This window comes from Neolamprologus multifasciatus, chromosome 15, assembly GCF_963576455.1.
Source record: "Neolamprologus multifasciatus chromosome 15, fNeoMul1.2, whole genome shotgun sequence".
Taxonomy (NCBI): Eukaryota; Metazoa; Chordata; class Actinopteri; order Cichliformes; family Cichlidae; genus Neolamprologus; species Neolamprologus multifasciatus.
This window is the reverse complement of record NC_140453.1, coordinates 8,084,462-8,108,202: the sequence shown is the minus strand read 5'-3', so window position 1 is coordinate 8,108,202 and position 23,741 is coordinate 8,084,462. Positions and strand designations below refer to the sequence as shown.

The window sequence follows — 23,741 nt, the reverse complement described above, 5'->3', positions numbered from 1 at the left end:
ACACGTCCAAACTAAACACTTCATTCCTAATTAGGCCATTGGCCAGATGTTGTTTGCTCAACAGTCGATCCATAAATAACAATATATTTTGATACAGTGACAAGAAACAGCAACATATGGAGGAACGGAGAACGTGACAGCAGGGAGGGAGACAGGCTGGACAGTGAGCCGAGGCGATGGAGGTGGGGGACGGTGTGCTTTAATAGTCTACGAGAACATTTGAACGTCTAACCATTTCAAACGCACCGACAACACATTCAGATACACACAAAAGCGCACATTTGAAATCTCCCAGCTTCCCAGACAGACAAACGCTTCGTGCTACCTTGCAGGGGCAGAATGCTGACGTTGAAGTCTTCCAGCTGGCTGAGGGCGTTGATGAGGTCCAGTTCCTCTTGGATGGACGGAGGACAGTCTGTGATCAGCTGGAGACACCCCCTGATGAAGATAATAAGCAGTTAAAACAGCAGGGAATGACTAATAATCTGTTCCATTGCTACCCAATCATATGACCTTGTGACGCAAAGAGGAAGTCTGAATTTTAGGAGTACAGAAACTTAACTTTTCTAAGCACAGAAAGTGAAAATTGCTTAAATCTGTGCAAGCTGATGCACCTAAAAAGTGATGTAGTTACCTTCGGTCCATTTAATCTAACAGCATTGCAGAAAACTGTTGCAAAACATAACTTACCGCTTGACAAAATGAGTGGGAAGAACTAAAGGGGCTTTACTTAAATTGGTACACATTTCAGAGCTGTAGAAAAAAAGCGATTATCTAGCCTGAAGTCTATGAAGTTTCAACATCATGATGAGAAACATGGCGACACTTTTCAAATGGATTTAAATACAAAGTCTAGACTAATTTGACAGATCTACAATAGAACAGTTTTCTCTTGAAATGCGAGCGGCACTCATTACCGCTAATAGGATTATATAGCACATCATGCCGCATATATAACACTGAATCCGCAAATTGTGTGTGCCTGCAAGTGTATACAGAGCAAAGTAAAATATACCAGCGAGTGGAAGAGGAAGGAAAAACCAAAATGATTAATTTGCAAACAGCACAAATCCCAGATAAAATAGCAGCTTAAGAGTTCTGACGTCAGCACCAGTTGAGCGGAGATGAGGGAACTTGTCCTTGGGATGTGTGTTCGCTCAAGACTGTTTTACTCTCGCAGTGGGTAAACAAAGACAACTGACAGAAATGTTTCATAATCCTTGTAAGTGTAATGAGAAATGCAACCTCTACTTCTTAAAAACACAGTGACTCAAAACTGTTGAGTAGAGTACACACACACGCGCGCGCGCACACACACACACACTCTGGAAAGCACTCCACACGCAGCTCCCCACTCTTTGAGCATGGCTGCTGTTCTTGCCAGGAACAAGAGGTTTGTCCTGGCAAGGATGAGAGCGGAGGAAAGGGCTGTGGATGGGCGAATGAGAGACAGAAAGAGGGCATACTGATTATGTACTCGTGCTGTGAAGTATCTCCAGGCGAGCGTGTGTGAGTGTGTTTGTGTATTGACACAGCCTTAGAAAAGACATCAGTGGAAAAAAAAAAAATATATCTATTTCACTTTCAAGAGTCATGATGTGCTTTGCAGCATGTACACTGTGATTTCCAGATTAACTACTCTGTGCTAAACAGACACACGAGAACACAAGTTTGCAAAGAAGTTATCAATGGAGCACAGCAGCAAAGATCTTGCCCTTCATTTGCACCAGAACATCAAACAGAAGTGTACTGACGTCCTGGTTTTTTTTTTCGCATTTATCTTCCAACATTTCTGTGTCATATACACTCAGGTACTTTCCTACTCACACGAGGACTTGTGAGAGGAGCTTTCACACGTACGACAGAAACAACCAGCGACAAAAAGGATCAAAATCATCCCTGCTGGGCCTACATCTGCCTTATCTCCCTCCTTTCTTTTTCCTCACTAAGATGTTTTAACCACTTAAGCATCAAGTCCTATCAAGACCCTACGAATTGTAGGGTAAAGACCCCACAATCTTAAAGAGACAATCAGGCAATTTCCTATCAGCAGCACTTGGTGAAGGCAGAACTTCCTTTTAACAGGAAGAGGCTTCCAGCAGAACCAGCAGAGCCAGGCTCATGGACAGGCAGCAATCCCCGCTTAAGGGTCCTATACACTCTGCATGAGTAGCAACCATTAAAAGTGATTTATACATCCATACCGTTTATACATTCACATCCACTCACACAAGCATTTTTGCTACGCCTTTCTTCTACATAGGTGATTTCTATCTAACATATATGGCATTCAGACTAGAGCAGCCACCAATCTCCCAATTAGTAGATGACCTGTTCTACCTCCTGAGCTACAGGAGAAAACACTGGCAGCCACCAGTACAGTTTTACCTAGATGCATTAGATCCACTAACCTAGATGCACCCATGGTATACATTTGAAAATTCTAATTGATTTTCAGAAAAGTTGACCTCTAACCTCGACCCTGAGTTCAAGATCACTGAGATTCAAACTTGTTTCAGTTTTTTAGTAGCTAAATGTATGCCATCAATTTAAAAAAAAAACCTAGGTGACTACATTCTTCAGTTATTACATTCACAAGATTTTTCAGAAAACATTACATCTTCATCTGACCTTGATGTCAAGGTTACCGGTACACAAAATGGTTTGAGATTTTTAGTAGATGGAGTAGAATTTCAAAGCCCTATGTCGCATTGGTCTCAAGTTATCCAATTTAAAAACTCGGGTGTCCACGCTGTCCGCCCGCCCACCCGCCCGGCAGGATGACAACAATACCTCATCAGTCTTTTATGGCTGAGAGGTAAAAAGTAAGGAACATACAACGACAAAACACAAAAGTGTCTGCAGACTGGGGACTTCCCATTTAATGAACTTTGATACATCATCAAACTTTGATGTATGCAGAGTATAACGTGACAGGTTTCAACTGCCATTCCTCATTTCTTTCTTTTCACAGCCAGTCCTTCTTGGCACAGTCATGATAACAGTTGTGGGATCATACAAATACACCTTCTTCTTTGTGTTGTTTTATTCTTGCAATATGAAGCATTTTGAGCTGCATGTTTTCACAAAAATTGCAACATAACTCCATTAAATTAAGCTTATTTAAGTAGTACGACTTAAGGATCATGCTCCAGTAATATGAAAACAAGGAGATGTAATGATTTATGGAAATTAAAGAAATCCTAATTAGAGGATATAAGATTTAGGGAAAAAATTCAACAAGCTATTAGAAGTTACCTCTGGAACAATGACAACGAGGAAGTAACACTTAATGTGTTACAGGAAGCAGCCAAAGAACCAGGAGAGATAGTGTTATAAGCAGATTGGGAAAAAGAACAACATGGAAAAATAACCACATTTATTAAACAGGAGATGGGAAGCAAAAATACACAGGAAATGAAAATATTAAAGAGAATCTTTCAAAAATGCTAAATAACTAATATAATTAGTGGATGATAAGGAAAAAGCTTTCACTTTTAAAAGACAAAAGCAGTATGGTAACTGCTCAGACCATTGAAGCTGGTAATATACGGGCTAAAAAAAGCAAAAGAAGCAAGAAATCCTTTCCAAAATAAAGTATTTCTTTACTTTTAACACCCAACACTAACACTTGTTTTTCTTTTTAGTGTGTCCATGCATTTTCTGCTGCTTAGCAGGATAAGATGCCGGTCTGTCACAGAGCCCTTTACACTCACATTCACACCTATGGACAATCTGGAATCACCAATTAACCTAATGCACATGTCTTTGGACCATGGATCTGGAGAGAACCCACAATGACCCCAGAGAACGCGTCCCTCACAGATAAAAAGCTCCAGCCGGCTGCTGGATTCAAACCCTAATCTTCTTGCTGTGAGGCACATATTAGAAATGTCATCAAAGTCCGTGTAAGGAAACAGAAAATGATAGTAATAAAAAGTAAACAGTGTTCAAAGGCATTAAAAGCACTCTGAGTAAAGGATGATTTTTCCAAATTAAGCCAGCTAATAACAGCTGAATAGCTTTCATAAGCCCTGCAAAAAAAGGAGCAGTGATACTCTCAGATGACCACAGTGAGTCCTGCTCACGAAGGCTCACATTTCTTTTGAAGAAGATCAAAAAGCGTCTACCTGAAGCGAAGCTGACAGACCATACTGATCAAATTTAGATCAAACCAGTTTTAAATGTGGCAGGTTAGTGTTAAGTAATGTTTCACTTACTTTGAATTTAGATCACGCAGCCTCAACAGCAAATATTAATGCTAACCTTTGACAATTAAAAAGCTTTCGGGTCACTATGATGGTCACTTAGTGGAAATATTGTACTCGGCCCTAACATGGTGTCTAACCAGATATTTACTCTGGATGGATATGCCTTTCAATGTACATATTAAACAAATATGTAGGACGGCTTTCTTGCAATTACGTAATATCCAATTCATTCACCTTTTTACAGTCCCTGTGTGTTCAGACACCATTCTTTGTTTAATCGTTAGTTAATATTATTCTTCCACACTACTTTGTCCTGTCTCCCTCCCTTCACCCTGACCTTCCCCGTTTCTTTGTGTTAAAAGTGAGTTTTTCCTCCCCACTTTCGCCAAGTGCTTGCTTACAAGGGGTCTGATTGTTGGGGTTTTCTCTCAATTATTCTTGAGTCTTTACCTTACAAATATAAAGCTGAGGTGGCTATTGCTGTGCTTTAGTGCTATATAAATAAAATATATATAAATAAAACTGAAATAAAGAAGATTTTAAAAAAAACTAATTCAGTCTATAGACTCGGGGTCTCCTTCGTAAAAGTTGTCCGAAAAACTGCATCACTTAGCTGTCTGCACCCTGATTGGCTCAAGTTACCATGGTGACTGTGCCCTTCTAAACTGCTCGTTGCTCTGTCAATGCTAGCAGCTAAATTTCTTTGTTGTTTTATCACTGCAAAGTGAACAACAACCTTTTTTATATTTTGCATAATTACAAATATTTATTTTATATATATATAAATTTATTCATGTATTAATCTGTTTTATCATGCTTGTTCTTTTATTTCTTTATCTTTCTGTGTGTTTATTCCCAGAAAATTATGATGCAAAGATTTTATCGGTTTCAGAGGATCCCCGTGTTATTTTAAGTCGAGTCTCTTTGTCCTTCTGCCTGTTGCTACCGACCACACTTGTTTAGGGCAAAGTCAGGTGTAGTTTGTTTAACTGTCCTAGTGTGTGTCTTATTTAGCACACAGGGTAAAATGTCTGTGTCAGTTATTTTAATCTAAAGGACACAGTCTGACTATTAGTTGGTGGGCATTAATTTCAAAGCACCACAGACATTTAACACACCATGTTTTATCCAACACCCTCACCCAAATAATGCACACGTGCACAGATTTACATGCACAAACAGTGGAAGTGTTACAATTGATGGTGATGTCCAAACATGTGGAGGGGGGTCTTTGTATTAGTTCCTATAAATGAATGACGACCCAATTACTGCCCCAATTCCCCACTAGGAACAGACGGCAAGGTTAGACACCCACCGGCCCCCCTCTGAGATCAGAGGCCAGCAACACACACACATGCACTTACATACACTGCTGTAAAAGTATTGGGCCCTTCCTAATTTATTAGGTTTTTGCACTTAAACGTTTGAGATCATCAATCAGTTTTAATATTGGAGAAATATAGCCTGTTTAAATAAAAACTGCTTTTTTAAAGGATAATTTGAATTATTTATTAATTGAGAAAATGCTAATTTCCCTGGTTGTTTTTCGTATATCTTTTTTCCCTACACATGAAATCATCATTTAAATGCATCTTCTATTTACTCGAGTTATATTTGTCTAATTTTACTTGTTTGAGGATCCAAAGCGTGCAAGAGTGACAAATAAGCTAAAACCTGAGAAATCATTAGGGGACAAAAACTCATGGCACTGTGTATACAGTTCATGTAGTAGGTGAAAAATTATAATGAGACACCATTATTTTGTTCCTGGTCATAAGTGCCATAGAAGTGCAATAACATTCACCTACCTCCACAGAAGCAAACATTGTGTCTCACACATCACAAGCAAATAAACACTTCTTCTTTTTGGTAGTTACTGTACAAGTTTTGAAATAAATTTACCTTAATACCTTAAAGATAAAGAACTGGGGAAAGGAAATACTCTCTCTTTTCCTGCTCACCTGGCCAGCCCCATGCAGGGGTCTGTTAGCAATTTGGACGAGTTGAAGTACTCCCTGGCAGCAGCCAGCACTAATTCCACGCTGTTGTCATAGGCCACCTTCAGAGCATAACCTTTACCCCGAAAGGACAAGCTGACAGGAACATCCTGACCGACCTGGAAACATTAATACGAAATGTGGGGATTAGTGAGACAGCGAAATTAATTTAATTAATAAGCAGTTTAATATTCGGACAACCCAGGGTGAAGCTGGAGTGTAATTCTGCGAAGGAGCGTCTTATTTAATGTACCTTGGAGCAGTGCATGAGCTGTCCTGCCAGGCGTATGTTCTCCACTCGGCTGGAGCACAGCAGGGACTCGACAAAAACCTGCAGTGGTCAGGGAGGAGGAGAGATATTATGCAGGGAGAGGCAGCGTTTAACCGAACAAAAGTTGTAACATTGTAGCACTCTAGTATTTTATCTGAACTCTCCCTGAGAGCGGTAACATGCAGCTTAATGTGTGAATTATAGACCACAGTGTCACCGAAGGTACAAAATGAAAATGCAAGCACATTAACACATTTAATTACACGTTTAATGTTAGTATAAGTCCTAACAATCTATGGATAATGCGTGTTTTGCATGAAACTGTATATAAATAATGGACAACAAGATAACACTAATGAGGAACTGCTCTAAACAAGCGTTCGTCCCATTAGCCAGCTGAAGTGAACATTCTTTGCCAAAAAGTTTACAAAACCCACAATAAAACTTTTTGTTATGAGATCGTGATCACACTTGCTAATTTCAAGTTTTCCACAGTACAGCCTGATGTCAGTTTTGAAAATTATGAACTCAACTGGAGTGAAATAAATAAATATAAAAAGTGTCTTTGGTTCCTCAGTGAGATCCACCTGTCTCTAGCTAAAATTAGAATCCCAATTAAAATCAGAGTGAATACTGGATGCACCTTGCCAACACTGATTTTCCCAATATTACTGAAGTGTTTTACCTGATGGCACTTCTCTGGTTTTAGGCAAGTGTAAACGTTCTGCTGCATATCCAGCAGGTCCTGTAGTAGAACTCTCCACATATTCTCACTCACTGGGGGGTTTCTGGACACACACAAACGTTCAGCATGTTTGTGGCATTTATTTCTATGTGTCTATTCATACATGTGTACGTTTCAAAGCTCATACTTGCGGCCGGTGTGACGACACAGTTTGACCATTAGCTGGTGGGCTTCCTCGTCATTGTTCTGGCTGTTTTTCACATACGAGATGGGCTTCTGTAGACCATGTTTCTCCAGAACCTCAACCACACTGTTAGGCATTGGAATAGATGGACAAATATAACATGTAATCACTGTTGTCATTAAGGGGGAAACCACTAATATGATCACACAAACTAAGATTAGGAAAATCACACAATGAAACCACAACGTTACATTTTTCAAAACATTAATTCAGGAAAAACAAAAAACACAAAGACAGGATGACTGGCATCAGTAAGTGTCACAGTTGGAAACGCCAAGCAAGACAAAAACATGGCAAAATGAAACCTGTGAGCGATCCAAGGGAGAGAGACAGAAGACATGTAAACTCTAAGCTGTTTATTATTTTGGCAGCAGAAAGTCATTTGCGAGCCGCGGTGCAGATGGAGCAAACGTAGAGCAAGACTGAAGAGCAGCGTGATAAACTACACGTCAAAGTGACAGCACCTAGGAGCACGTGAATGCATGCAGTCTTATATGACCAAGGGACAGAGAAACAGTGAAAGCGTGTGTGTGTGTGTGTGGTTGTGTGTGTGTGTCGGTGAGGGATTAGCATTAGGCACCACCAGCCTCAACAGGGTCGTGCTGCTACAGATGTTCACTCTCTGCTGCAACTCATTACCATAGTAAACAGGTGCCTCTGTGTGTGAGTGTGTGTGTGTGTGTGTGTGTGTGTGTGTGTGTGTGTGTGTGTGTGTGTGTGTGTGTGTGTGTGTGTGGCTATATGTGTGTGAGTGTAAGACATACAACAAGCCCTGATATTTACAACTGTGTTTGTGTGTGCATGTTTGCTCAAGTGTGAAGTGTCCATGTGTGTGTGTGTGTGTGTGCGTGTGTGTCGGAGGAGGGGGGGTCTGCATGTTCCTATGCACATATTAATGCACCAGCAAGTGGCAGTGGCAGCAGCTGAAAACGGCTTTCATTCTGGAGGCGCTCGGTGAGAAGACACTTTGCATTTACTGCCTGATTCATCTGGATACGAGCGTGTGAGTCACTGCGCTTCAACACAAACGTACACGAACACACTACCCCCACCCTCCCACACCAAGTGTTTGTGCATAGCTGCCTATGTCTGTGTGCAAATATGTGAGTAAACTTGTATGTGAAAGGACACACTGAGCCTTAACGCTGCTTCCTGTTGCTGCTTCCTCCTCCTCCTCTTCATCATCATCCACATTCCCATTTCCTTCAGGCTCCTGCCCTCCTTCCCTCCCCCAATCCCCACCTTCATCCTTCCTCCACATCAGTGCTTTGTGTTTGCGAGTTCACCCTGAGGAGCAGGGTGGATGAGAAAGAGAGACAGAGGCACACGGCCGATTTAAACCTGTAACAGAGAATTTGCCTGAGCTCGTGCCATGGGACACACACCGGACTCTTGACACTGAGCATGTGCGTAAGTTGTTTGTGTACCCACCCACCACCCCCATCCAATCAGGCACATATAAAGGGAGGGAAGCAATAAGCATTTCTACACATTGAACGTTTCCCAAGCATTGCAGCAATAATCACATAAACTAAAGGGCTGTTCCTCCCAACAATTTATGTGCCCTGCCAATAAATACAGACAAGAAATATTGGAGTGTGAATACTTTTTTAAAAGAAAGATCAAAACACACGATGTTAAATCGAGTCTATTAAAGAAAAAGAAAAAGCAGCAAATCCTCATATCTCAAAGTCTGGAACCAGCTCTGATTTGTAAATCCAACTGCTTATGCTGACAGAAGACGACAAGAGAGAGGAGGAAGTGAAAGCTGACAGACTGCATTACTTTACCTCAGGTGCTTCTCAAGTTTGTCCACCTGATCGTGGAGTGATGGAGTGATGTCTGTCTGTGGCCTGTAGAACAATAAAACACACAAAAAGAGTTGTTACTTCTCTGTATGTCTGTGTTACTAAAATTAAATTGGAATAAATAAAGTAGAACGCAAAGTAGGAAAAAGATTTGCATCATAAAGTGTACACCTAATCCCCAAGCGCATGCCTGTGTGCGTATTTATGGCAGTACAGTTTCTACACTGTACCGTAAATGTGTGCGTATGTGGTCAACCAGTGAGGCTGTACTGATTTTCCACTAAAAATAAAACCCCATGATGCTTTGCCTTGAGGCAAAGGATTCTGGGTCAGGCTGGACTGCGCCGCACTAGAGTACTGACCCTGATGAAACAACCTTCTGTTTATGAGCATCAGTGACTGTGAATGTGTGTCAGTGAGCGAGTGAGGGTTTTTTTTTTTAATGTATCTATTTATTTATTTGTTCATTTAAATAAAAAAAAAATCTGACCTTTTCATTTCTCTGCTTTTTCACCCCCATCTCTGACTGTCTGTGCATCTCCACCTCCAGCTCCAGCTCTTCCTCTTTTTAATACCCATTTCTCCCTCATTCTATTTTTTCCCTCTCCTCAATCACTGTCTAATCCCTTGTCCATTTTTGGATTTCCCACTCTCTAAGGGTGAACGCACGTTACATTCTTCGGAGCAGATTTAGACCTAATTAAGCTGTCTCACAAGAAATATCAGAAAATTGGGTTGAAACTACTAAGTCATGGTTTCTCTCCTAGCTTGCAGAAATCTGTAATATTCTTGGCCAGGGTAGCAATTTTCAGACACATCACTCCTGAGAGAAATGCTAAATTGAAGGCATTGCATATACAGTATAGCACCTTGCAGCACTCCTAAACCAAACACTGCAGAAAGCTGGCCTGTCTAGCAGAGAGGAAATGTTTAGTCTAAAATGCGTATTATGCTCACCGGAAGCAAAAGTGTAACCATAAAGCGATTTATTTATGGAGTGTTCACTAAAACTTGCAATTTATTATATATTATAAAGCAATTAAATATTAAATGAGAGACATAAAGAGGGTAACTTGTTCAATATACAGTAAAATATACTGGGGGGGCGATCTATAAAAGTTTCTAGAAACAGCTGCAGTCAGTTCTTTCATTTTAATATCAAGCGGCATTAAAAATCAATGCAACTAGCAGTAAACCATGTGTCGTAAACATAAGTAAATCAGTTTTGTGCATCCTACTTAAATATTCTCCTCTTTTTACTTTGCGCCATGAGAAAAAAAAGTTTGTCATTGTGCTCTTTTTGTAAAGATCAACTACTTGGTACTTTCTTGGTACTTTTAAAAAGAAATAAATGAAATAAACTCTTTTTTGGGGGGAAAAAATTAACTAAGTAAAACAATTTTGCAAACTTGGAAAACTCTATTCAATTAAATTAAAATATGCCTGATGAGGCATTGATGGGCATGTTTATCGAGACTGGATGTTCACAAGACTGTGAGTCAACACCATTCAAACGGTTCTGTGTTTTTATTGTAATAACTGCACTGATTTCTATAAATGTTGCCTCTTTCATATCCCTACATATAATAACAATAAGAAGAAGAATTAAAAAGACTAAAATTAAAACCGAATCTAATAAAAACTAAACTAAAAACAAAACAAAGAAAATAAATAAATAAAACGTCATTAGATGATACAAAACTATAATAAGTCTGCTAACAATTTGTCAACGAGAAGCTTTTTCACATTTAAATGGATCATGGGTTAAAGTATATCTTTGAAAACAAATAGCTAGCTAAAAACACTGTAAAGTAATAGCAGTGCTCATATTTGGATAATCAATAAAATAGCTACATTTATCGATGTAAACTTCACTGATAGTAAAAGAAGTAATATTAATACGGGTGCTAGCAATGTATACATTATTGAGTAGCTTTTCAGGATTAGCTAGTGTGCCATTAAGGTAAAAACAGATCAAACAATTTGTTTGTTGCTGATTGCTTAGAAATGCTAATAAGATCATAAAGGTTTATGTTCATGTTTTTTTAAGGAGGGAAAATACATTTTTGTGATTTAGATAAACTAACCCAGCAAATAGCTTCGATTAGTCTACATTAATACTATTATGGAATATTATGATAAGGAAAAGTGGAAACCGGAACATCAATGATGTAGTAGCTCATCTGACTCATAATCCATCACAATTCACAGGTTATTCCTCATAAAATGACAGATGTGACCTTGCGACTTGGGTGGCCATCATTGGGTGATCTGTGTGTGCGAGTTTAACTAAATTCTGACAATTGTGAATTGTAAGGACAGATTGATACCTCACCATGACATGTGCTAGAAAATGTATCTTTAATTCACAACTTTAAAATGTAAAACCGACACGCTTATGTGTCTGCGTTACACTTGCTCAGTTTAGTGGAAGGCTGCACTGTGGCTGAAATCATGTCCCCAACCAAACATTGCTTGTTGCCCATAACAGTGACTTGTTTCAGTACAGTTATTACTATTACTGTGGCATTATTTAGGGGAAATAAATACATGCCACTCACAGCAATGCATATCAAACTGGAGCTACGTGAGCCAGTTGCAAAAGGTAAAAGATCTAATTGCTGAAAAGCACGGCTGTCATACTGTAGCCAGCTAACAATAAACAACAAAGCTCGCCAAAAGTGGTCATTTAATTTCTCAAATAATGTGCACACTGAATGGATAATTCTTCCGAGAATAAGTCATTAGGATTAATTTCAGCTACTCTTGACACTCTAATGCCCCCCCCCCTCCTCAGCCCTTCACTATCTGCTCAGTCTCCTTCAAATGCACTACATACCCACACAGCCTCATGGGGAACCTAAAGGACAGCCTCTCTTGCTATATGAAATAAAATGTGCTGCAGGAGAGGTGGGGGAGAAGAAAGGCAGAGACAGCAATACCATCAGGTAGGAAATACTGTGTAGACTGTAGCTACGCTAACTGATGGCTCCTTGGAGTCAGAGCTAAGCGTAAAAGAGAGAAGAGGAGGAGGGAAAGAAAGTTACAAGGGGAGAGGGGCAGCACCTAAGGCAGTAGTTAGGTTTATTGATAGGTCCTAAGAGAGATGGAAAGGTGAAAGGAAAGGAAAAAGGTGGGTTGCTTGGAAGCAATGTATTCTTGTGGGCGAGGCAGCGCCGGACTGCTTTAATATCCTTATATCATGGCTTATCTAATGTATAAAGCTTACTTCTGTCATTACCAGAATATGCCCAATTGACTTGCTGACTTGTGCGTTATCGTGCATGGCATCGTGTGTGTGCGCGATTTGTGCGCGTGGATGTGTGTGTCTGACCCGTAGCCCCTCTGTGGCAGACACTCCAAGATTTCATAACAGAGGCTGAGCTGGTCGTCTCTCTCACAGCTGTAGATGCACTCCAAAGCGACCTCCATCAGCTGGTCTGGGTCCCCGATAATCTTCTGCTGCCACTGGAGGAGAGAAGAATAAGAGTCAGTATGTGCATATCAATGTGTGAATGACCCCGTAATTTATTTGTACCTACACACTGAAGCATTGCATCAATTTAAGCATTTTCTTCCTCTGGAGTGTTTGTGTGTGTGTGGTTCATGGCTTCTAATGGCCCAGAGACCTGTCCTTGACTGCGTCCTTATGGGGTCATAAATACAGCATTTACAGCGAGGGGCAACAACATCGGCCTTGACATCGCACAAATAGCCAGAGCTGCAATGTCTACTTGGATGTGCTTTCATTTTCCTGTCTCTCCATTTATGGTCACCCAAGTGTGACGCCGACTATACTTGTGTATTGTGTGTGTGTATGTATACGGATACTTGCATCAGGTTTGGAGTGCTTGAAAATGATGAGGGGCAGGGTGAGGTCTTCCTGGGCCAGGCTGACCAGGTATTCTCTGAGCAGAGATTTAGCAGCACCCTCTTTCTGTCCCTCACAGCGATGCAGGAATGGCACCATCCACTGGAAGGAGTCTTTCACGTAGTGCTCGGTGCTGGACTGATAACAGAAAGACATTAAAGATACTTAAAGATGCAATTCAGGCAGGATACTAAAAATAATGTAACCTAGTGTGTTGAATAGATAATTCACTTAAAGTGAGTAGTATTCTACTGGTATGAATTTTAGCCTAAGAAACTCTAGTCACTGATTTTATGCTCTTCATTTGTTGCGCTTTACATTTACATGTTTCAAATATGTAAATAAAATGAGCTTAGCTCTTCCATTAAAGGAGAACCTCTGGGTGGAATGGTTGTTAAATTCATTTGTTTTCTTTTATATAAAAGACTATTACTGAGTTATATACTTTTCTGTTTGCAGTCATATAGCATATGCTATGGGTTAAATTTAGAAAGCCAATCAGTCAGTTGCACAAAAATTATTGTGAACTACATGGAAATAATGAAAATACTGCACTGATCACAAATAACAACGGGTCTGAGCTTTCTCTAAATCACACACTGATTAAACTACCAACACAGAGACACACATATTTCACTGAGCTAAGCCTTTCTGGCTTTTGAGAGCCTGCTGACATGTCACCAGGTTTCTGATCCAAAAACCAAGCAGTTACATAGCACAAGCTGAGCTAATTCCCACAGTGAGAAAGACAGATTTTGCACCAATCACCTATAAATTTCCTACAGCCTCCTCTCCAATAGCCAACTTTGGGAGCAGCAATTTTGTGATGCTGTACCAGTGAAGGCTTTTTGGCATTTGGCATTAGGGCACTAAAAGTAATGACGCTATAAAATGCTTTATAAAAAGTCATTATCAGTTTTTATTGATCAATTAACTTTATATGGATTTCAGTAAAAAGAAAAAATCAAATAAGCATTTGATGCAGCCACCCTTTGCCTTTAAGAGGTACTCATACTCATTTTATTTATTTATTTAATGAAGGGATTTGGCAGGTAAACTGTTCTAATCACCTTGAAGAACTTGCCACAGTTCTTCAGTGGATTTATGCCATCTCGAATGCCTCCGTCTCTTTATGGCATCCAGACTGAATCCAAGATGTTGAGATCAAGGCTCTGTGGGGGTCATACCATCTGCTGCAGTGCTCCTTGTTACAAGCCGCAACAGCATGGTTGGTATTGTTCTCAGCTTGTGACTATGAGCGTGCATGTGTGTGTGTGTATATGTGTGAGTATCATCATTGCGTAAAGCGGTCCAGGAGACACAACTACTACTAAAGGTGGTTTTACATTGTCTTAATGTGTCTTTCTGGGTAGTAATCAATGTCAAAATGAAGACAAAGTTTAACCCTTTATTTACTAATATTTATACATTGCTAATGTACTTTAGTTTTTACATTTGGCTGTAAAATGAAAGAAATCATTCCGGAACTTTCAGGAAGCATTTGTGTACATTGTAAAATCTTGACACAGCTGATTTTTTTCCTGTCCATGTTCAGATAGCATTATCTTGTGAATGCAACCATGATTCACCTCATATCCCCAGAAAGCTAGTCTTTGCTTCTTCTGGCAAATTAAGGGTTAAAAGTGAATGTAGTCCAAAAGTTTAAACTTTTAACCAAGACAATAATACTGACACTGTTGTGTGTTTATCAAGCTGCAGAATGAATTTGGGAATGATGGGATGTCTGCATGATGGTGCTGTGTTACAGATAAGAACGCAAAACATGAGTGTGTGCGTGTGTGTGCGTGTGTTTGGAACATCAAGGAAAGTTAGTCGAATTTTTTTTTTCTCTGTTTTGAATGTTTGTTTGAAAATTGCAAAGTACTTCAAACTGCATTTACATGAAATTGTGCCATGCAATTAAGCCTGAACTTGAACCATAATAGCGGCAGTATGTGGGCTGCGATGTGATTTGAGCAGATGCATGTCAAGTTCGTGCAAGGCCTTGCACCCACCTTGCGACAGCTCTGACTCAGGATATACAGATAAGAGAGCATCAGCAGGAAAAATGAGATTCAAAATAAATAAATAAATAAATAATAAATACTTGAATGCTAAATGCAAACTTGCACACCCACGCGCAACGTTTTTGCTTTGCTGTACTGTCTCTCTGATAAAGAAAGACATCAGACGCAGGCAAAGAGGGAGATTTAATCTAGGCGAGTTTGGTAAACACTCAAACACACACAACCACACGCACACAGACACAGACACATGTACATACACACACAGAGCGTCCAGAGGGAGTACCAGTCAAACAGCATGTGTTAGTGCAGTCAACAAAATTTGCTGGCTGCCTGCCTGTGTGGCAAATACTACTGGCAATGGGCCTCATAGGCTAAAGCTGGCAGTTATTAGCTACAATTTAGAGGACAGCTCATATTATGTACTCCAAGGGGACTTGTAACTGTAGTACCTGCTATATAGAATAGCTTTCATAGCTCTCATGTTGCTGTTGGAAAGGAAGCTCGTATCATCAAATATGAGTGATTTCAGGAATGAAAAGGAACTAATTTACTTGGAGGCTGCCGTTCAATTAGTCTTTTAAATTTTTCTGTTTGTTGCCTATTCCAGTTGCAATTAGCATAAATTATGTTTCTTTAAGCAACAATAAAGTAACTATAAAGTGGAACTGTATGAAGCAATGTAATGGCAGGGAAATGGGAGGCAAGCTTTCTATTTGTTCAGACAATGAACACCCAGACAGGCTGTGAAACAAAGCAAGCGGGCTGGGAAACGCAATTTAACAGCGTCGCGTGAGGAAAACAATGTTTTTCAACTGAGAAAAAAAAAGAAGAAAGAAATTATTTGTATTCGAAAAGGGTAAAAGAAAGAAATTATGAAATGAATGACATTCATTATAATGAAGATAAAAACAAAGACAATTAGAAACAGTAAAAAGTTTGGACACACGTACCGAATGTGTCCAAACTTTTTATTATTATTTTATCTTCCAGTTTTTGTACAGAGCTTTTCAGTTACCAGACCTGCTGTGCGTACATGTTTTTGTGCAGCTAAAAGTATAACCTTTTCTGTGGTGGCGGTCAACCTTTCCCAGTGTGCAGTTAAGCAGGTGGAAAATTAAGTCACGTACGTTTTTCATGAGCAGGCGGAGTTTGTCAATGTCGCTGAGCTGCTGAAAATCTTTAAGAGTCAGACCCAGTTCACATGACGTCTCATACACAAGTGTTTCCATGGTGACTAAGTCATCGCATAATCGCTCCAGCCCGGGGATTTCCCGCTCCTTCCCAAGACGCACCAGCGACAGGGCGCAGTCCACCTGAGACAAGAAACAAAGAAAACCAAATGAAAAACACGCTTGAAAACAGGTTAGAGGCTGACTACATGAATTCTACTTAAAAGTACATTGAAGAAGAAAAATAAAAGACAAGATCAGTGGTCAACATCACACTTTCACTAACTCCTTAGTGTCTCCTATACTTGGACGTTTTAAGGAAAGAGCACTGTCAGTGAGATATTAAACACGCTGTTACTGTGCCTCAGATTGGGTACTTTCATACTTCCATAATATCTTCAGTGCATGCATTCGTTCACACTCTGTATCACAAGTACACAGATGGTGTTGTGATAAAAGACCTGATAAAGGTCAAGCGGTCGAGTGTGAAACAATGCACTGTACACTCAGTGGCTGCCATTTTGGCAACGTGGGAGAAAGAACGAACGAATTTCCAGCCAGCTGTACAAAGATCTGTTGTCTCAGGCCTTTAGCTTACATGATAAAGAGCATATCAGCACTTCCATTGTTTAACAAAAGAAACCCGTTCATAAACCACCAACAGCATAATTGTCAACAGTGATGAAAAATTTGCCACGCATACTTTGGGGCGACACCACCCTCTCACAGGAACAGGTTGAATAGGTTAGTTATAGGGGTCGCTACTCTGGAGCCAGTGGAGGTGGTTCAGGCATCTGGAGGAGATCCCAATACACGCTATTGAGATTACATCTCTCACCTGGCTGGAGAGCACATTGGTACCCCGTGTCTGCTTAGACTGCTGACTCCGCAACTTGAATGGCAATAAAATGTGTCAACAGAGAGCATGTTATGTAATTTATGGAACACTTTAATTATTTCATGTTGTGAGTTAAATGAGAAGACTCTAGGGGCATCTATAGAAATGAAATCAAGCTAATCTTGGTTTCACACGCCCAAAGAATGTGTTCCAGGACTGTGCAGGCTCTTTGAGATGTTCTCTTGCAAAGTCTGACCCGCATTTCCTCTTCTTCTGTGCAACCAGTGGTTTTCGCCTTGTTTTAAAGCCTCTGTGCTTCTATTGATGAAGGTGTGTTAAACTCCTTGAATTAAAGCTAAAAATCTTCAATCACTTATGGATTGCTCAATTAACATCCATTGTGTTGGTGTACAGAAACAAAACTACAAAAGTCATTATTGTTTGAATACTTATGGGCCAAACTGTGTATACACACACACGCACACACTAACCCAGCCTCTTAACTAAGACACTTGGGCAGAAGGCAAATAAAAAGCCTGTTTGCAGCAATGTTCGTTCAATAAAAATTGTTGCCGAGATAACTGGACTGGGACGTGGAAAAAACAACATCCCGTCCAATCCAAAAGCAAATAATAGCTGTCAGTCATTACTAATATCCAATCATTAGACCTACAGCAATAAAACATTGAGGTTTTGGGCTTCCTGCTGCTCCTAATCGATACAATTCCATCCAGAAGAGCAACCAATCAATATGCAACCAGCTATATGCCGGCAATACGCCCAGCCAATTGATGCTCGGCCACCTGTGGATGTTAGCCAATCAATAGCAGATGCTGCTGGGTCCTGCGGTGATGATTGCCTTTTCTACACCTTTTAGAGACAGCGCACACGTCCTTGCTGCATCTTTCCTACACAAAGGCACAAGTGCCCACAGGCACACACAAACACAGATACACAATCAATGCAATCTTGTCGTCTTCAGCTTATCTCAACACACATTACTTATTGTTGAATAAATAACTGCATGTCTTCATTTGCAAAAAGTATCCCCACAAACACACACACATCCAACCCAAAACCCAAATCACCTTGACTCAGAGTCTGAGCAATTAGATACAACGAGAGGGGGAAGTCAATTGATCTAACTGTGAGTGAAGATCCTCCTCGTTCTTTCCGCTCCTCCCTGCTCTCCAGAGATAGATTCCCCAGCTAACCACAGACAATTCAGATGTTGAAATCTCACACTTTTTAATTACGACCTCATCTCCATCCCCTCCCCTCGTCTTTCTGTAACACGACCCTCTCTCTTTGTGCTCTCCCCCCCCTCGCCACAACGGCAGAATTCACTGTAATATTCCAACTCAATTTGATGCGTCTTTGTCTCTCACCCTCGTCCTATCGCACTCCTTTCTTTCAAACGCAATTTTTACATTTTCTCATCAGCTCTGCTCAATTTTAATCCCGTTCCCTTCCCTCCCACCTCTTCGAAGTAACAGTCACCACACTAGCCTCCATTTGAACTCCCAGCCTACCCCTTTGCCTTTTCTGTATGCCAACCTCCCCGAGCTCTGTCTTGTTTTCAAAGCCACCCTCTCATTTTGTGCCATTTCGTTGCCAGCACAACAACCACTTGGTTTTAATATCCTTTATTCCTACCCTTTTACCCCCTTATAACTGGTGATTTTCTTCCCCACAGACAGCTCTTTCCATGAGATTGCTTTCCCTTTTTATCTCCACACCTATCTGTGCTGCCCTCTCCTCTTTCTGTGTTTGTAATACACTAACCTAACAAGGGCTGTTGTATCGGCCCAGCATTTATCTCCTCTTTCGGCTGCACTTCCATTCTCTGCTTGTCCATGCTCGTGTCTCTCTCTGAGTCATCTTGTCAATCTTCCCATCAGTGTCTCGCCTCCTGCCACTTTGTGACTGGTTTAGAACACTCCAGCTTCCTCTGATGTGGCTCCTTTTAATCAAGCCCCATTTTACTCCATTAAAATGCTCTCCCAAGCATAAACAGGGCCAGATGACGAATGGGAGGAGGGTGCCAATAAGAGAGAACAAACGAGACGAAACGTAAAAAAGGGCAGGGAGAAGGGGTGGCTGTGGTGGGCAGCAAATGGCAGCAGAGATTTTCTGATGTATTTCTGTGTCACTGCTGCTCGTGTGGAGAAAAAACTAAATGTGTGAAATAACCAGAGACGAGAGAGTTCGGGACAGTCCAAAGAGACTCCTGGAGTAAGATGTGATAGAGCAAATGAAGATGAGGTCTAATTAAAAATGAACAACGGAGAGAATGAAAGAGGGAATTGGTGTGATTCCCTGAGACTAACAAAGGCCTCCTTTTACACATGCACTCGAATCTCTCCCTTTCCTTCTCTCTTGAGTGGATGATGAAAGGCGCGATTTCCCAGTTGTCTTCAAAAATGAGCAATGGACCCCAAAATCTCTATTTCGCCAGCCTCTTTACAGCAAGTGGAAGGGATAAAACGGAGAAATGAAGGTGAAAGATATGACTGCACCCTAGTTAGTCCTTTCACAAAGACAAAGAGAGTGCTGTGACAACCTTGATCCATCACTCTGATTGAGGTAAAGAGGGGACGGAGCTGCAGCGTGGATAGTGTGGGTGGAGAGATCGGGCCGCTCTAGCGTTTACGTCCCATTACTCCACTAAACAAGTCCTATCAAGTCTTATTTTTCACTTGCAGCATCAGAACGCGGATGACATAAGCTTCGGGTTCTCTTCATTAGAAGTCCATATGGCAAATATGATAATAACTGTCACAGACAGTCAAAGTGACCTTGACTGATGGAGACAGGCGACATACCCTCTGCAGTCTGAATCCCAGCTTGTCATATTTTTCTGCCCTCATCATCTAAAAGAAGTGTGCGAAACCAATTGTCTTTTCAATAGCCAGATGTCTATTAATTCCTTTCTGCCGCTGCCCAGCTGTAAGATCCAATCGAGCAGAAGGAACGTTAACAGTCTACGTAAAAGGTTTCCCCTAACAGAAGAACTATGAACAGTTGGAAATGATTTGCATCGGTAATAAGGGATGAACAAACTAATTGAAAAGTTGCGAGGTCACCTGATCATTTTAGTCTCTAAAACAGCTTGAATGCTTGAGGGTTAAGGTTGATTACAAATAAAGGCTTTGTAAGGCCACGAGAGGTCAGCGGGAAAACATTTATTGCTATTACAATCTGCAAGGTCAGGTAAAAATTCTGCTGTCATAGGAAGGGTAAGATACAATCTCTCATTAAATTTTGCTTCCAGGTCAAAGTAAGAAATTCTTGCAATGTTTTAAAGTGCTCTGGAGCAACAGTTCTTGGCTTTTTTTTTTTTTACTGATTTTCAATCCAGTCCTTGTACTCGACTATTTTCAGAAGAATGTTTTTGTCTGTTAAGCCACTGAACACTGACCTTTGAATCATTCAACCATAAAAAAGACACCTAGCTCAAGCAATGAATGTTGTGTCTACACATAACAGACAACTTTGTGTATATACAAAAATTGTATTATTGGGCATATTTTGACTAGTGGAAAGAAAGAATGGTATGACAGCAAGAGGTCTAATGGAGTTTCCTTTTGTTCCACCATACAATACCATTAACAATGGATTCATTTTTCAGCATGACAATGAACACAAATACACTCCCAATCCAGTAAAGCACATGTGGATAGAAAAACATAAAAAGGAACGTTAACAGTCACGGATTGGCCTCCCCAGAGCTGAGCTCGGACCTCAACATCATCTCGACAGAGAACAAAAGGCAGCCAACATCCAAAGAAGATTTTTGAATGTTCAAGAAGCCTGGGGAATTATTCCTGAAGACTACTTAGTAAAAGAAATTAAAAGAAAGCTTGCTGAAGGCAGTGCAGGCTATGCTGAAGAAAAATTGGTAAGAATACCAAATATTGACTTTCAGGCTCATTAGAATTGTTGAATTCTAATGAGTTTTGCCAAATTTCCTAGAAAAATGTGAAAGAAATGAGGGGTGGCTCAACACTTTTGCATAGTAAAACAAACATATAGTGACTGACTGTAAGCTACAAGCTGATACACAGAATGTTTGTACCTGTCTGGAGCAAGAGTCGATATCCTGGGCTCTGCTAATGTACCAATCAGTAAGCAGCTCTATGGAGGGCGTGGCTGTGCGGAATCTCAGCAGGTCTGAGGCTTCGTCATACAGGAAAATGTCATCGTCAAACAAATTCTGCTCCAGTACCGCTCTTAAAAAGAAAAAGACATGGATGAAGAGTTGTGCTCCCTTGCATTTTCACTTTATTCCTTTAATGATTTTTAGCTAATCAGCTAGAGCGGGAACAGTTAATGAGAGAAAAAAGACTTTTATTTTGGCGATAATTCATAATTATGCGTTTATCCAAAGAAAAAAAAAATCTTACAAACAGATTAAAACAATGCACTGATACAATTCTTTTTTTATGGAGCCAAAAGTCAAAGCCTTACTCCTGTGCCATAAACCTGTTTTGTTACCCAAAAACATAGCAGAGAGGATCGTGCTGCTCTGAATAATCACAAAAGCAAATGTTCCCCTAAAAATGTACGATTTATCTACTACCTACAATGCCCTGCTGCTTTAGGAAATTACTTGTTTGTTTGCTTCTTTTTTCTTCCTTTTTTAAATGAAAGTAACACATTTGTGAACCAGATGCACGGGGAGGGATGCCCAAATATTAGTATTTAAAGACAGTCTAACATTGTAGGATTTTTGATAAGAAAAACACAGAATATCACCTGACTCAATGGTAAAGGAGTTGAGCAAAGAGAGGGGAGAGAGATAAGGAGGGAAACAGAAGCTGGAAGACCACAGATATAACATAGCCACCAAAAAAAAACACTGCCTTAAACCTAGTCGCCAGGAATGTTGCTCCAATCACATTATCAAACATTCATCCTGTAATTTCTGGCTAAATTTACCACAGTGTGCGACTGCTGTTATGACCCCCAACAGATGAGCAACAAAAAAATAAAAAATAAAATTGTAAATGAAGCCCGGACTCCCTACAGAAGCAGGCAAATGGCATATTGGCAGTGCAACAAGATTTGGTATTAGTTGGTTATGGCTGTGTTTAACATTTGGATAATAGGATGTCATGTTTTGTTTCACAAAATGATGCCAGCACAAGCATCTGTCCTGTCTGGAGCATGAATTTTAACAATTCTACACTGCGAGGGGCTTTGTTATCCCGGACACGGGCTGAGTTAATTATGACGCGTTACGTCACATTTGTTTAACTGTTGGCTTTAATAATACTTTATGCACAGAGCTAGAAATCAGTACATTCGCCTCAGGGGTGATGTAACCTGTTTACCTGCACTCCTCTGCCTCACACCAGTCCATCTCTCTGTGTCTCTGCTCGTCCCACGGAATCAACACCAGCTCACCTCTGTCATCCAGACTGTAAATGAAAGAAAATGAAAAAAGCAAGATATACGAGAGGACAGAAGGAGAAAGACAGCAAGAGAGAGGTGTCAGTTTTTAGGAAAAAGCACACCAATAGCAATACACCGCAACATGTGACATCTACCCGCCCAGGCATAATGGGACCTTATAAATCAGCAAAGGCATTTACTGTCTCAAAGTAAACATAGCCATAAACTACAGCAAAACTAGAGAGCAAGTAACATATGGGAAATGGAAAGAGCAGAGTATAATAAGAAAAAGAAATGGGAGGAGGCAAAAACACAAAATCACAACAATAAACAAGTCAAAGAACTTCTGAAGAGAGTCTGAATCGTGCCTCAGTTGTAAATAGCGGGGAGTTTTATTTTCTAAACGCCACGTTGGTCCCAAGCTTTACTTCTTCCTGGTCTCCTTGAGTGTGACAGGTCTAAGGAAGATAAATAGGGGACACGCAAAAAAAAAGAAAGCCAAAGTGAAGAATGACTCTGTAGCTTCACGTGTCAGCGTTGACAGGACTCCGACGCTTGGACACAGACACCGTAACGACTCGAATGCTAAGACGCCGGGCTGAACAAAAGCAGTTTTGCTTTGGGTTTGTTTCTTTTTTCTGCTAGGATTAATGCATGGCTTCTTGTTATCTATTTGTTTGTGGACAGAAAAATATGTAGTGTGGCTGTAAAACTCAAGGAGATAGCGTGGGCTACAAATCATCTACAGCTTTGGTGCAGTTAAAGGCCGAGCGCGCACACACGCTGCAGCAGTTTTTAGCACGGTCATAAATTCTCTCCAATCACAAAATACATAAGAAGCAAGCAGCAGCTCTGATTTATGTCAACACTCCAAAGCAGGAGGGTTTTTCACCAACACTCCAGCGCCAGTTCATTGATTAAGCTTGGAACTTCAACACTGGGATAACAGAGATCGAGAAGTCCCGCATAAAATCAGCCTCATTCACTGTGGGTTTTTTTTTAATGACATTCCCTAACTCCCAGGTGCTCTTTCCTCATTAAAGACAGCCTAGTTAGAGAGTGGAAAGTAAATATCGGCGTGAGCGGCCAGATATCGATAGGAGGAATGAATTATTCTGTGCCTGCATCCCTGATCTACTTCGCATCAGAGAGGCAGGGGAGCAGGATTGAAAACAGGAGATGCAGAGCAAACCTGGAGCTGGAGTTTATATTTGGTTTCCACA

General features: G+C 40.5%; 1 protein-coding gene across 1 annotated transcript in view; it reads right to left on the bottom strand.

The window, feature by feature from the left end:
• The window catches only part of nbas (NBAS subunit of NRZ tethering complex), a 188,380-nt gene that overhangs the window by 118,967 nt on the left and 45,672 nt on the right, over positions 1-23,741 (bottom strand). The window contains exons 22-32 of the mRNA XM_085131944.1: positions 22,458-22,544; positions 21,200-21,353; positions 16,242-16,427; positions 13,052-13,225; positions 12,551-12,684; positions 9,199-9,261; positions 7,352-7,474; positions 7,165-7,267; positions 6,462-6,539; positions 6,173-6,327; positions 326-438 (exon numbers count right to left, since the gene is read on the bottom strand). Of these exons, the coding sequence (XP_084988070.1) occupies positions 326-438; positions 6,173-6,327; positions 6,462-6,539; positions 7,165-7,267; positions 7,352-7,474; positions 9,199-9,261; positions 12,551-12,684; positions 13,052-13,225; positions 16,242-16,427; positions 21,200-21,353; positions 22,458-22,544 (1,370 nt within the window). The remainder of the gene's footprint in view (positions 1-325; positions 439-6,172; positions 6,328-6,461; positions 6,540-7,164; positions 7,268-7,351; positions 7,475-9,198; positions 9,262-12,550; positions 12,685-13,051; positions 13,226-16,241; positions 16,428-21,199; positions 21,354-22,457; positions 22,545-23,741) is intronic.